At 43.9% G+C, this 13,366-nt stretch overlaps 1 protein-coding gene across 1 annotated transcript; it reads left to right on the top strand.

The window, feature by feature from the left end:
- Window positions 1-457: 457 nt before the first annotated feature.
- Window positions 458-12,608, top strand: LOC105910454 (scavenger receptor cysteine-rich type 1 protein M130-like). Its single transcript, XM_031562647.2, has 11 exons — window positions 458-586; window positions 3,843-3,939; window positions 7,100-7,408; window positions 7,503-7,691; window positions 8,022-8,201; window positions 8,840-9,151; window positions 9,297-9,611; window positions 10,130-10,444; window positions 11,002-11,316; window positions 11,582-11,791; window positions 12,262-12,608. Exons 1-11 carry the CDS (start codon window positions 458-460, stop codon window positions 12,606-12,608), a joined length of 2,718 nt encoding a protein of 905 aa, XP_031418507.2.
- The last annotated feature ends 758 nt before the right edge of the window (window positions 12,609-13,366 follow it).

The following is a 13,366-nucleotide window of genomic DNA, read 5'->3' as shown; positions in this document are numbered from 1 at the left end:
TCCCAATTCAAAAGCGCACTTTACGCTGGGTTGGTACTTTTACAACGTACTAGGGGAGGGAGCGGGGCATTCTATTACAGGGGTGTTTGCTTTGTCCACATTTTCATTATGTAACTATTATGCATTCTGGGGATATTTGCGATTTTATAAAATGAGTTTTTGATAATATTTACATATGTTATTTTGCATACATTTTCTGAATGGATTTATTTAGTTAATGATGAGAAATATGTACTGTGCTTCCCTATATTCATGGTTCAGCCCCATTATGACAATTTGGTCCTGAACTGACATCAGTGGGAACTCCCCAGTTGCGAGTCACTAGCAGTCTAAAGGTCATTCTAATATAGACAATGCTCTCTACAACACAAATTAAATTCATATGCACTGTGTGCACACATGATGATCACTTTAGCACCTCTCCAGACAATGATGAAACTGGTTACAATAAGTCACCATGTGCAAACTGGGGCGCGGAACAGAAACACAGAGGCAAACCTCGGAAAGCAAGGCGCAGGGGCGCGGAATAGGAAATAAGCGGTACAATACCGAAAAGGGAACAATAATCCAGGGGAAGAAGGAGATCGTGAGTGATTAGCGTCGGGAACCTGTTGTCCTTGGGTTTAAGTCTTTAGTTCAACGATGCCAGACACTGAGTGAAGGGAGTGAGAAGTTTGTATGTGGTCGTGACAGGTGATGGCAATTAGAACGTGTGATCGTGGTTGTGGTGAAGCTGGGAGAGTTGAAATCGGAGGGGGCGTGGCAGGAGCAGGGTTTTGTGCTGGTGTGACAGACACTGTTATTTGAATTAATTAAAATTTCCTTAAAATGTTTAAATATGACATCTGACACAGATATATTAATTAAACTCACCTAAAAGTACAAGAGTGAGCATTGTTATTGTTGTGCTTGGTGCTAACGTTGCTGGGAAAGTATGTAGTGTAATATTTGTTATGTTACCGGACCAGGTGTTAAACACACACAAGCACAGTATATGTTTCACAGTTTATTTATAAGAATTAATATATGCAACTCGACCACCCGCATTTACACTACCCAAACTGACTGAGCCGCTCTATGGCCGACTTAAGCTAGGAGAAGGGGCTGGCCATTAACCCGGCCGGGGGTTAACTCACCCTGCACCCAGGCACACACCCAACAAAGTCGGCATAAGCTTATGGCTTCTCCAGTTTTAGCTTGTCCCACTCGGACTAGGCTAGTGTGTGCAAGCTGCATGAGTCCCGTCATCAAAACCCGCCCCAAGGAATTATTGGTTCAGTTCATAGCCCAGCTCCGCCGCGAAGCAGAAATAAATATTGACCGTCAGAGTCCAGGAAAGATCCAACAGTGTCACACTGGACTCAGACACCTTTCACACGTACGCGTTGGAATGCGTTGATCCGTCAGGGTTGACGGTGACGTCATCCTTTGCCGAACTGAACGGAGCCACAATTCAGGTTGGCAAAGGATGACGACACCCCATTCAAAGTGGAATGGGGATCCGTTGCCCTTAACGGATCAACGCATTCCAACGCGTTCGTCTGAATGCTGCCTCAGACCCCATTCACACGGTTGCGTCCGAATGCGTTGATCCGGCAAGGTTGACGCATCCCCATTCACTTTCAATGGGGTGTCGTCATCCTTTGCCGAACTGAATTGTGGCTCCATTGGGTTCCGTTGCGTTGCGTTTCATGCGTTGCTTGCGGCAGGAGTTGAACAATGTTCAACTTTTCGAGAGGCAACACATGCGTCAGCCAATCAAATTGCCTTTCATGCATAACTGACAGCCAATCAGATCGCGTTTATGCTCACGTCTGAAAAGCGGGAAGCTCAAAAAAAAAGATGGCGGACCAAACTCCGTAGATGGTCGTATTTGTACCTAAATGTTGTTTGTTTGACTTTTTTTTGCTTAGATTTTTTAAAAGTTACCGAGAAATAGACACTGTACAATGTAAAAACCCCTTTATTGTGACTGAAAAATACGTCTGATAGGATTTGCGAGGTGTCTGAGTCACTTATCTAATGTTAACATGCTACTACTCACAAGGTAAACAGCTTGCTAGTGGCGTGATTGGTTTGTTGACCTGTCAATCTCACTATAACGTCTCTGGTATCAACACAACCCCATGCGCCAGACTCCTCCTCCGCCATCCGTTGGATCAACGCATTCCAACGCAACCATGTGAATGCTCTAATGTAACATTTTTAACATTTTATTTCAATGAGGTATAAACACATAAATGCAAAACAATCTGAACATCCTTTACCCTAATGAACCGATATTATCTTGTAAACAAACACACCAGTCTCTCCCACTAGCCACCCAGTGTATTCTTAATGTATTTTAGTGCTTTGGGTTGGAGACCCCACCAAATATATTAGCAAAATACATTTATTAGAAAGCTATGTAGAATTAATCAATGTACAGTTTGTGTTTGCAAGGCAGGTTTTTTTTGCTGTTAGGTGAGTCGCATGTTAGCTTACTAGTTTGAGACAAAATGACTGTAAAATCTTGTTTAAAATGCTTATGATGAAATACTACAGTCAGAATTAAACAAACAGTTTCAAACTGATGTGCCAATATTGCATCTGTTCATGTTTGTTTTTAAAATGAGATGTGGAAAAAGCCCTAATCTTGCGTCTACTAAAACAACAACAGTGGCGGCTCCTAGCGGAACCCAGGGGAAGCCAGACTTCCTGAAAATAAAACGACTTGAGAAGAGAACATCTTTATAACTTGTGAAAAAGCCTTCAATGAAACATTTCACTTCATTATATATCTATTTTAATTATTCACATTTCATTTTTACTGTGACTCTCTTGACAGGAAAGCTTTTCAATGGCTAATCATGAGCTTCCTTTGTAGGCTTGCACGTACATTAACGCTGCTGAGGGAAAGCCAAACTAGGTTGACACCTTCTTGGCCTCTTCCCATAATTAGATTTGAGTTGTGCTTGGAACCAAGTGTGAGTGATGGGCATTCCGTCGTCTGATACATCTGAGTGAGACGCTATTGAGAGGTGTTACGAGATCTAACTAGCCAGTATTTGATAGGGTTGTAGAGGTGAATCAATGTTGAAAATAAACACTGAAATCCCTTTCCTGAGTTGGTTTGTTTTACTTTGTTCAATGCCAAAGTGGATGGTGTCTGGTGCTCCGTAAATCGGCTATGGAAGTGCAGCAGCAGACATTGTAGAGGGGTGTTCGGCACTGCTAACCAGCCTAGCTGGAGCGGGATACAAAGAGGTTAGAGAGAGAAATGGGCCGAAGAAGGCACAAACTTACAGGTGTGCCGACCAATACTCAGCAGAAGAAACACATCAAGCAGCCTAACTCTTCTGCAGTAGTTTCCAAGGCAATGTACTGTAGGTGCAAACTGTACCTGCACACGCAGCTCAGTGGGGGACAGAGCTCTGATGAACTGGTTTCTTGCCAGCTCGCTCTGTACATCAGATGGCACGTGTGCATATGCCCGCCGAGTGAGGCTCTCAATGTCATTTGCTAATGCCTGCAGGGGCTCCCCTGGGAGTCCGTACCTGTTGCTGAGTTCATTTTTTAGTAGGCCAGGCTGCACACATTGTCCAAAGCGCCTCTTTAATACAGCCACCAAAGCCCCATAATCATGCCTGTCTTCTGGGCTAACCAACAAAAGGCATTTTATTGCATCATCTGTGAGGCACATTACAAGCTGCAGGGCTTTCTCTCTCTCCGCCCACTCCCCTGCATGAGCCAGCAACTGAAACTGTGCATGGAAGGACTCCCAATCTGACTTACCCCCGTATTTGGGTGTTTTCACTGAGGACCATGTGCTATGGGCGCCGACATGATTGACGTTCTTACAGTCACAGGCCGCCCCTCCCCCTCCCCTCTCCGTGCGGGACTTTGACCTTGAACCTGCAGCCATGCCAGCCTCCAAAGCCATCCTCGCCGCAGAATCCCGTATCCGAGATCTTGCCTGTTCCATCCTCTGAAACTCCTCAGACCATCGGCCAGGACCACTGTCTCCCTCCTCCTTAACTTTCACGCCAGAAAAGTTCTCCATGACGTTTAGCAATGTCATCCGCAAAAAAACGTAGCCGCTAGCTAAACTGATAATTAACTACCCAAAAAAAATAAACGATAACGAACTTGTCTCCCTAGCTCACTCACTTTATTTATAGTTCACTTCTGACACCAATTGTAGCGATCTCAGGCCCTACTCAGAGAGGGGTTTTGTTTCTGTAATGATTACTTTATTTCTTAACATCCATGACACGTAAATCACTGTGATCGCTTATCACTAAACCGCGAGCACGAAGAGGCTCAAGCAGGGCCGGAGTGGGGCCACTTTTTAGCCCGGGAATTTCAGGCCCAAGACCGGCCCACTTTTTCCATGGTAGTGGAAATTGGATAAATGAAGCAACAGTTCAGCTCTTACTATCCTGTAGTTTTCTCTTAATTAATACCATGGTTAAACAAATAATGTAAAGGTTAAATAATAATCCACTTAAGCTGATAAGTTAACAAAAAATATTCCACAAGGATAGGTTAATAAATTAACAAAAGCAGAAATAAATAAATAAAGCATTTGAAACGTATCCTACTCTTCAACAAAGAACTAATGTTTACAGTTCAACTCACAGTACAGTATACAGTTACATTGCGAATAGCATCTACAGCATCAGTAACCGCCTAAGCAGTGCACTGGTTTCAGCCACTTTATCTATAACTGTGTCGTTGCTTATAGACATGATGATTTCCTTCTCTGTGCACATTAACATGAAAGCCTCCAAGTTGTCCTGACTCAATGAGCTTCGTAGCCTATTCTTCACAAATTTTAAGGTTGAGAAGCTTCTCTCACATGCAACCTGTGTGATGGACAAAGTCAACAGAAACGTATATGCTAACCCAATGACATGATAAGCATCTGTGAGGAGGTTGTACTGTGAGAGTACTAAATAGACACAAATGGCATTTTATTTGCAGGAGGAACAGGACCTGCTTTCAAGCTCCATCTCTGGTAATATTTTGCTTGCGAATAGGTTGACAACGCTACAACGATATTAACCAACGCTACAACGTTAGCCTAATAGTTACGTTGCTAATCACTAGGCCTATGTCTCTCTTTAGCAGTTGCCACTTGTGTTTGTCCTCTTGAAAATAAATCGGTTAGCTTGGCACATTTGGCAGCATCCTCCTCCAATGCCTTTCTTTTTTTCAACCTGGCTTTTTCAGCCCCTCTTCCTCCCATCCATCCTCTCTGACGCGTATCGTTGGGGTAGGGCCGGCCCAGCTATCGGTAGTCTGAGAAAACTTTTTGGAAAAGACGGGCTATGGACCCAACCAACTCTATTTGGGAGGGGAGAACTCCCTCTCATGGTACAACCCATGGAGAGGCTGCGGTGTCAGAATGCGGAGCGTGTGGAGCCTACTTCTAAGAGAAGATGGACTAAAGGGACAAATGTCCAAAAATAAAATTCTCGACCGGCCCAGAAGTGAAGCGGCCCACCGGGAACTCTCCCGATTCTCCCGTTTCTCCCGATTACCCACCCCGGGCCTGGGCTGAAGTCAACAACAAGAAACACGTTATCTTATCCAGGTGTCCCCGCCCCCCGGCTACTCTGCCAGCCCCCCGCAGCGCATAGCAACCCGCACATGAGCTGCCGCGGCTGACAGAGAGCAAGGACACAGGCACACAGACATCGCAATGAACATGAACATTAACACATCAACACATACAGGTCGCTACAATATTCATCATGTATGTAATATATTCATTCTTGTTGTATAAGTGTTCATATTTGTATGTCTTTGTTATTTATATAATTTCTATAGAAACCACGGTTCAACCTATTCAATATTCACTGTTCAATGGTTCATCCTTTACACGGATAATTCATCCTCTTCATGTTCATCCTGGCATTCATGGCTTGAGAGTGTGTGTGTGTGTAAATAAAAACAGTCCTTACATTGTCATCGGGACTTTGACATTATTGTTCTAACCGGACAAACCTGTGGTGATTGGCACCTATTAAATCAACGATCCTATCATAGATGTCTGTTTGGGATTCATTCATATCCCCCTCCTTTTCAACGCTCCTCCAGAACTTCCTTTTAGAATGTCATATATTGCTGAAGTGCAACGCACCTAGTTTAGCAAGTAACCATTTCTGTTTTATTGTGAGTAAGGGTATCTGTGATATACCCCACCCCCACGGCCAAATTCATGTTGGGGCTTCTTCAGTGTCAAAGGTGATGCACCAATACCGGATAGAAATGACTTTGACTGAAATGTGGAACAGTGGTCCATAATGTACATTCTACAGTTTTTTTATTTTAGTCTGTAGGCTTAAGACATAGGACATAGGAAACTTTATTGTCATTGTACTACTGTGCAAGAGAACAACACAATTGAATTTCAATAGCACTCCTGAATTTAGAACCATTAAAACAATTAAAAAGTCAAAAACAGCTGTACTCAAGACGCAGTCTGGTGTGCAAATAAATAATAAATAAATAAACACATATATAAATGAGTAAATAGCAGTATACATTTAGCAGCAATATGAGGAGATATGCCTGTCAGCGATGCTGAGTATGTCCACCATTGTTTATTTGTATAACAGAACAGAATAATCCAAATCCGTCTCCGTCCCTGACTGCAATAGAACCGTTACACCGCTCCTTTCATCATGACGAAACTTACACAAACTGAAAATCAATACCAGGCATGTCCCATATGAGATATGACCTGAATTACAGCTGGTCAGCAGCGTATATTATTTGGAACTCAACCTATAGGTGCAGTCCGAGATTCTAATTCCATACACGTTTTGTCAAATTTAGCAAATTGCTCCTCGTTGTCCTCAAGCTGACTGTGGCTCGGATGGAGCGATAAACAATCCCAGCCAATCAATACGGTGGTTCAGGAGCACGGAGGGGAGGGGTGTAACTTGATTGGTTGTTGACCACAAATATCTGTACAAGCATCAAAAGTCAACTCGTGGTTTAATTCAAATACCATAATGTTATGTGGGGAGAGCAAATCTATATCTGACATGTACTGTATGCTTGGTACATGGTGATGATGTTTGCATTATTGTCCTTACTTGAACTTCAGCTCGAGTACCCAGACTGTCTAATGGCTCCAAATTCTGCTCTGGGAGAGTAGAGCTGCTTCACAACACGACCTGGGCATCAGTGTGTGGTGCTGCGTTCGACTGGCAGGATGCAGAGGTGGTGTGTCGAGAGCTGGACTGTGGGGCTCCTGTAGAGGTGCTGGGAGCAGCTGCATTTGGAGAGGGAAAGGGCCAGTTGTGGTCAGAGGAGATCCAGTGTGGAGGCAACGAGACTCATATTCAACTCTGCCCAACATCTGCTCTGAACCACAGCTGCTCACATGAGAACGATGTGGGACTGACTTGCAGAGGTAAAAATAAAATATGTTATTATTGGATACATAACAGATGTGACATATTTAAGCACTGTCACAATACATTATCATCTCTATTATCTCTCCCTAGATGCTCTAAGGCTGGTGAATGGTAGCAGTCGCTGCTCTGGAAGAGTGGAAGTTCTCCACAGACAACAGTGGGGCTCGGTGTGTGGTAACGGATGGGACCCGCGAGACGCTGCAGTGGTGTGTAGAGAGCTGGGCTGTGGAGACGCTATAGAAGCTCTTAAGGGTGCCTATTTTGGACCGGGATCAGGAAGTATTTGGATGAGTGATGTGCAGTGTGTGGGGTCTGAGTCCACTCTGAAGGACTGCAGGTCACAAAGATGGGTTGCAGAAAACTGTAGTCATCATCAGGATGCAGGAGTAATGTGCTCAGGTAGGTTAACTGAAACATACTGCTAATTTTATTAATGATAGGCATTATTACACGTTACATTATCATAATATAACTACATAATAGAAAACATAGGTCAGTGTATGAGGTTTGTGGGGTAATTTAGTAAACAGGTACAGCTGAAAATTAAATATTCTTTTTAATATATTGCAATATTTAAATGTACTCATAAAAATCAATGTAAAATTGTAGGAGTCAAACTGGTGGGCCGTTCTCATTGCTCTGGGAGAGTGGAGCTGCTTCATAAGGAGACCAGACACACAGTGTGTGATGCTGCGTTTGACTGGCAGGATGCAGAGGTGGTGTGTCGAGACCTAGACTGTGGGGCTCCTGTAGAGGTGCAGGTGTGGTCAGAGGAGATCCAGTGTCGAGGCAACGAGACTCAGATTCAACTCTGCCCAACATCTCCTACACACTCACAAAACTGCTCTCACAAGCATGATGTTGGATTAGTTTGTACAGGTATCATAAGTGTCCAATTATAAAAATGACAGACCATTATTTCCCTTTGTGAGTTAATTATCTAATCTATGAAACCTGGAAGCCATGATGTTTTTTTGCTTTTCCTTCAGATCTTGTGAGGTTGGTGAATGGCAGCAGTCGCTGTTCTGGGAGAGTGGAGGTTTATCATAAAGGAGAGTGGGGCACAGTGTGTGGTAGTGATTGGAATGAGTTTAATACGGAAGTCGTGTGTAAAGAGCTGGGGTGTGGTCATAATGTAGATACCAGGCAAGATACCTACTTTGGAGAGGGAACAGGGAGAGTCCTGATGGCTGAGGTTGCTTGTGAGGGGTGGGAGACCAGACTTAAGGCCTGCACTCATAAGGGATTGGGTGAACATAAATGCCAACCTCGCAACAGTGTTGGAATCATCTGCTCAGGTAAGGTGAACACAAGCTTGCAGAAGCTTTTAATTATGTAAAAAACTTATTTCAATTTCCATTATTGAAATGATCATAATTGTGTGTCATACGATTGCATAATGCAAAGTGCTTATTATTTCCACACAGAACACAGAGCTCCCAAGCTTGTGAACGGTTCCCACCAGTGCTCTGGGAGAGTGGAGGTGGAACACGGGATCACCTGGGGAACAGTGTGTGATGCTGCGTTTGACTGGCAGGATGCAGAGGTGGTGTGTCGAGAGCTGGACTGTGGGGCTCTTGTAGAGGTGCTGGGAGCATCTGCATTTGGAGAGGGAAAGGAACAGATGTGGTCAGAGGAGATCCAGTGTGGAGGCAACGAGACTCATATTCAACTCTGCCCAACATCTGCTCTGAACCACAGCTGCTCACATGACAGGGATGTGGGCTTAGTTTGTTCTGGTAAGCCCATGTTCTTTGTTTCTCTGAACTCTAGGCACAGTTTATGCCATGATGTAATTTTGTGTTTTCATCATTTGGCTGCTACAAAGTTACCTGTTCACAAAGATGAAAACAAAGGCCTCCTCTCTGTCTCTGCCCTGCCCAGGATACACAGATGCCAGACTGGCAAATGGCACTGATTCCTGCTCGGGCCGAGTGGAGCTCAAGTACCTCAGCGAATGGGGCACAGTGTGTGATGCATCCTGGGATATGAATGCCTCCAGCGTGCTCTGCCATCATTTGAACTGTGGGAGAGCTGTGGCTGTTGTAGGGGCAGAGTGGTTTGGTGAGGGGAGTGGAAGCATCTGGCCTGATGTGTTTGTGTGTGAGGGGAATGAAACTGGCCTCTCAGAATGTGGAATCTCCTCGTGGAGTCGAGCTGCATGCTCCCATAGACAGGATGCTGGAGTGATCTGCTCAGGTGAGCACATGAACTGCATGAATGGCCATGTTGACATTGCTCAATGTAAACAATATCATCTGGTACCTGACTGAGTGCCATTGGTTCATCACCCTTATGTTGTGTTCGCAATATGGTTACACTTATGGTTGTTATTTTCATCTATTTTGATTGAAAGATTTCTAAAGATGCAAGTAATTGTCATTTTAATGATGTATCACAATAAGGTTAATTCACATACTTAACGCACATACAACTAGTGCAAATTTCAATCTCAGGATTATTAGTGTATTGAACAATGTGTTTAAGAATTAACAACACACAAATATGGCTAAACTATCATATGCAGAATAAAATCTGTAATTTGATAGATAGAAGATAATAACACTTGATGTTTGATTTATGACAAAAATGCACATGTAGTTATATTAGCACTCAAATGATTGCATTAAAGGTGACATTTGACAACGTTACCATTTATTTCCTCTCATATAACTCTGAGTTTTACAGACTTGGAATAAACTAAAGAATATTTGCAGGTTCATCCTTCCCTCTGGACAATGGGACGGTGCGCTTGTCTGGAAGGAGCCGTTGTGAGGGAGAGGTGGAGGTTCTATTTAGCCAGAGGTGGAGGAGAGTTCTGCTGGACTCCTGGAATCGGTCTGAAGCCTCCGTGGTGTGCAGACAGCTGGCATGCGGTTCTGCTGTTGGGTTCTCTGGTTCTGCTGAGACGGAGGGTGATGGGTGTGTCTCAGGGTTCCGATGTTCTGGACATGAGACTCACCTGGGAAACTGCAGCACTCCTCAGATGCTAAACTGCAGTTCTAGCCTGCACGTGACCATCGTCTGCTCAGGTGTGTACATATCAAAGTCTGACAGTGATCCTGTAGCTGAACTGTACGTCAAACTGGTTTTCTTCTGCCAGCAGGTTATCCATCTGTCTCAGTGCCATTATCTGTACCAATCATGAACTGTCTCATTTAACCATAATCCACTCCACACATTGATAATAGTGGTTACTACAGAAGATATTTATGGAAAGACAACACTGCTGTCATCAATATGTCATATGTAGTTCCAGACTTTTCACTTGTGATGTAAATAAATGCCTTTCCCTGGATTTAGTCTAACTCTTCCCTTAATGATGAACTAAACTGCTCTTTGGATTTGCTACTAATATTGCTGTAGATTCACATCTATAAATAGACACTGAAAATATAGCTGGAAATATAGACATTACTTTAACACATGAATCCATTCCAGGCACTTGCAAATACTGTAACAGTAGCATCAGCACAAAAGATCAAAATTGAGTTGTGAGCATTATCTAAACATAATGTCATATTTTCTCTATGCATCCATATCCATAAATGAAACAATTCATGTCATTCACTTCATTTAATCATCTCAGGCCATCGGCCAGTCAGGTTGGTGGGATCTGGAGGAGATTGTGCCGGCCGGCTGGAGGTGTCACACAACGGCTCATGGGGGACTGTGTGCGATGACTCCTGGGACATAGAGGATGCCCAGGTAGTGTGCAGACAGCTGCAGTGTGGCACCGCCCTCAGGGCTGAGGTACCTGCATCCTTTCATCCAGGAGACGTGCCCATCTGGCTGAGCGAGGTGGGCTGCGCAGGTGACGAGACGAGCCTGTGGGAGTGTCCCTCAGCAGGGTGGGGACGCCATGACTGCTCACACAAGGAGGATGTGTGGGTCATGTGCTCAGGTACAAACATACTGCTCACCCAGCTACATGTTTACCTTCAAGTGTTCATATCAGCTTCAAATGGTTTACAGAGGTTTGAAAAACATCTATTTGGGTATACCACCAAATTATTTAATTCATCAATGTGTATTTGAAAAGATTCTCTTTTGGATGGTTAGACTAGTTACAACTTGTAAGACAGGTGAATCTTTCTGTTGTTTAAAAGTATTGGCACTGTCATAGACAGAACTACTTTCATACATAATATCTGTTGTCTTTGCCACAGAGTTCATTCAGCTGAGACAAAACACAAATGATTATGAACCGTGCAAAGGTGTTATAGAGGTCTATTACAATGGCACCTGGGGAAAAATATGCTTCAATGACATGGACAAAGACACAGGCTCAGTGATTTGCCAACAGTTAGGCTGTGTTGGTTTTGGAAAGACCTATGCAGTGGGGTCAACTATAGGCCAGCGACTGAGCCCTCCCCGGTGTAGGAGACATGATACACACCTTGAGCAGTGTAAACCTTTTCAGTGGGGACAATCCTCCAAGGATGTTGCTGAACTCCATTGTACAGGTGAGAATTGGTACCCTCTAAAGTTATGCTTCTTCTCATTTTAATCAGTTTTGTAGTGCGCAGGCTCTATTTTTTATATTAATTTTCATATTTTAGGAAGTGGAAAAAATTTAGGAAGTGGAAATCATTCTTCTAACCTACATGAAGTCATGGAATGTCCAGGTGGGACCAATGCCTTTGATTTTCTATTGACCCTTTGAAATGAAACATTTGTCCATATATACACTCTTATATATATTTATATTTCTCTTACTGTATTATTTTACTAAACTGAGAGATATCTCTAATAACATATATAAATATAAAAAACATATTAATACGAGTTATTTTTGAACACAGGTTTAGAACATTAGGCTAGTTAGTGTCCCTCTCTTCTCTTCCAGGTGCTCCAGGGCTGAGGCTTGTAGGGGGTCTCACTCACTGCTCGGGGAGGGTGGAGGTGCTCCTGCAGGGAAAGTGGGGGACGGTTTGTGACGACTCCTGGGACAAGAAGGACGCCCAGGTGGTCTGCAGGCAGCTGGACTGTGGGGAGCCTGTGGATGTAGGGGGGGAGCAGGGCACATTTGGGAGGGGAAACGGCGCCATCTGGCTGGACGAGGTGAACTGCACAGGCAATGAGCACCACCTGTTGGACTGCTGCCGCGCCCCTCTGAAGCAGATTGATTGCACACATAAGGAGGACGCCTGGGTCAACTGCACAGGTGGGGGAGCGCCAACATGCTGTAGATAGGCATCGACCAGCATGCATTTTCCAGGGCTGATACCGATAACAACATCTAATTGGCTTAAGATGGGGAAGCACTGGGATTTCTTTGTAATTGACCTATTTAGCACTTTTGTTATTGTCCATACAATATTCAGTTTCTATGCCAGGGATGCAACAGGGTGGAAAACCCTAAGAGATTCAAGGGAGGAGGTGCTGGACAGGGGCTCTGGATCCCTCCAGGCAGAACAGATTATTGAGAATCGTTTCAGGACTCCTGACAAGAGTCCAACATTTGTATCTACAGCCATGTTCTGTTCTCTAGGGTGTCTGAGGCATATTCTCATTAATAAAACTCTAACTGAACTCCTCAGGGCCTCCATCTTCCACCCCCCGTCCTCCTGTCACCTCTGTAAGAACCACAGGTCGTCCATGTGAGCCTGCAGGGTTTCCTGTGTCTCCAGCGGCCATAGCTTCTCTGGGGCTCCTGTTCCTGCTGCTGCTGGGGTCACTGGTTGTGCTGGTGGGGCAGAACAGGTCACTCAGGAGAGGTGCTGTAACATCTTAACATCTTCATTATTTCATTAAGTATATTACTTCATTAAGTATTTTTTTGCATTATTTCTGCTTTTTTATGCCATATTTGACTGTCAAAGAATTTGTGTCAAATGACATATCGGTTTGAAAATGTATGCATTTGTCATGGTAAAGTAATTTAGACAGTAACTTAAGCTTTAATGTCATCAAATATAAAGCACTAATTGAACTGCAATGACCCAATGTAA

Source organism: Clupea harengus, chromosome 24 (genome assembly GCF_900700415.2).
Source record: "Clupea harengus chromosome 24, Ch_v2.0.2, whole genome shotgun sequence".
Classification (NCBI taxonomy): domain Eukaryota; kingdom Metazoa; phylum Chordata; class Actinopteri; order Clupeiformes; family Clupeidae; genus Clupea; species Clupea harengus.
The sequence above is the reverse complement of the archived record's forward strand: the minus strand, read 5'-3'. Positions and strand labels throughout refer to the sequence as shown.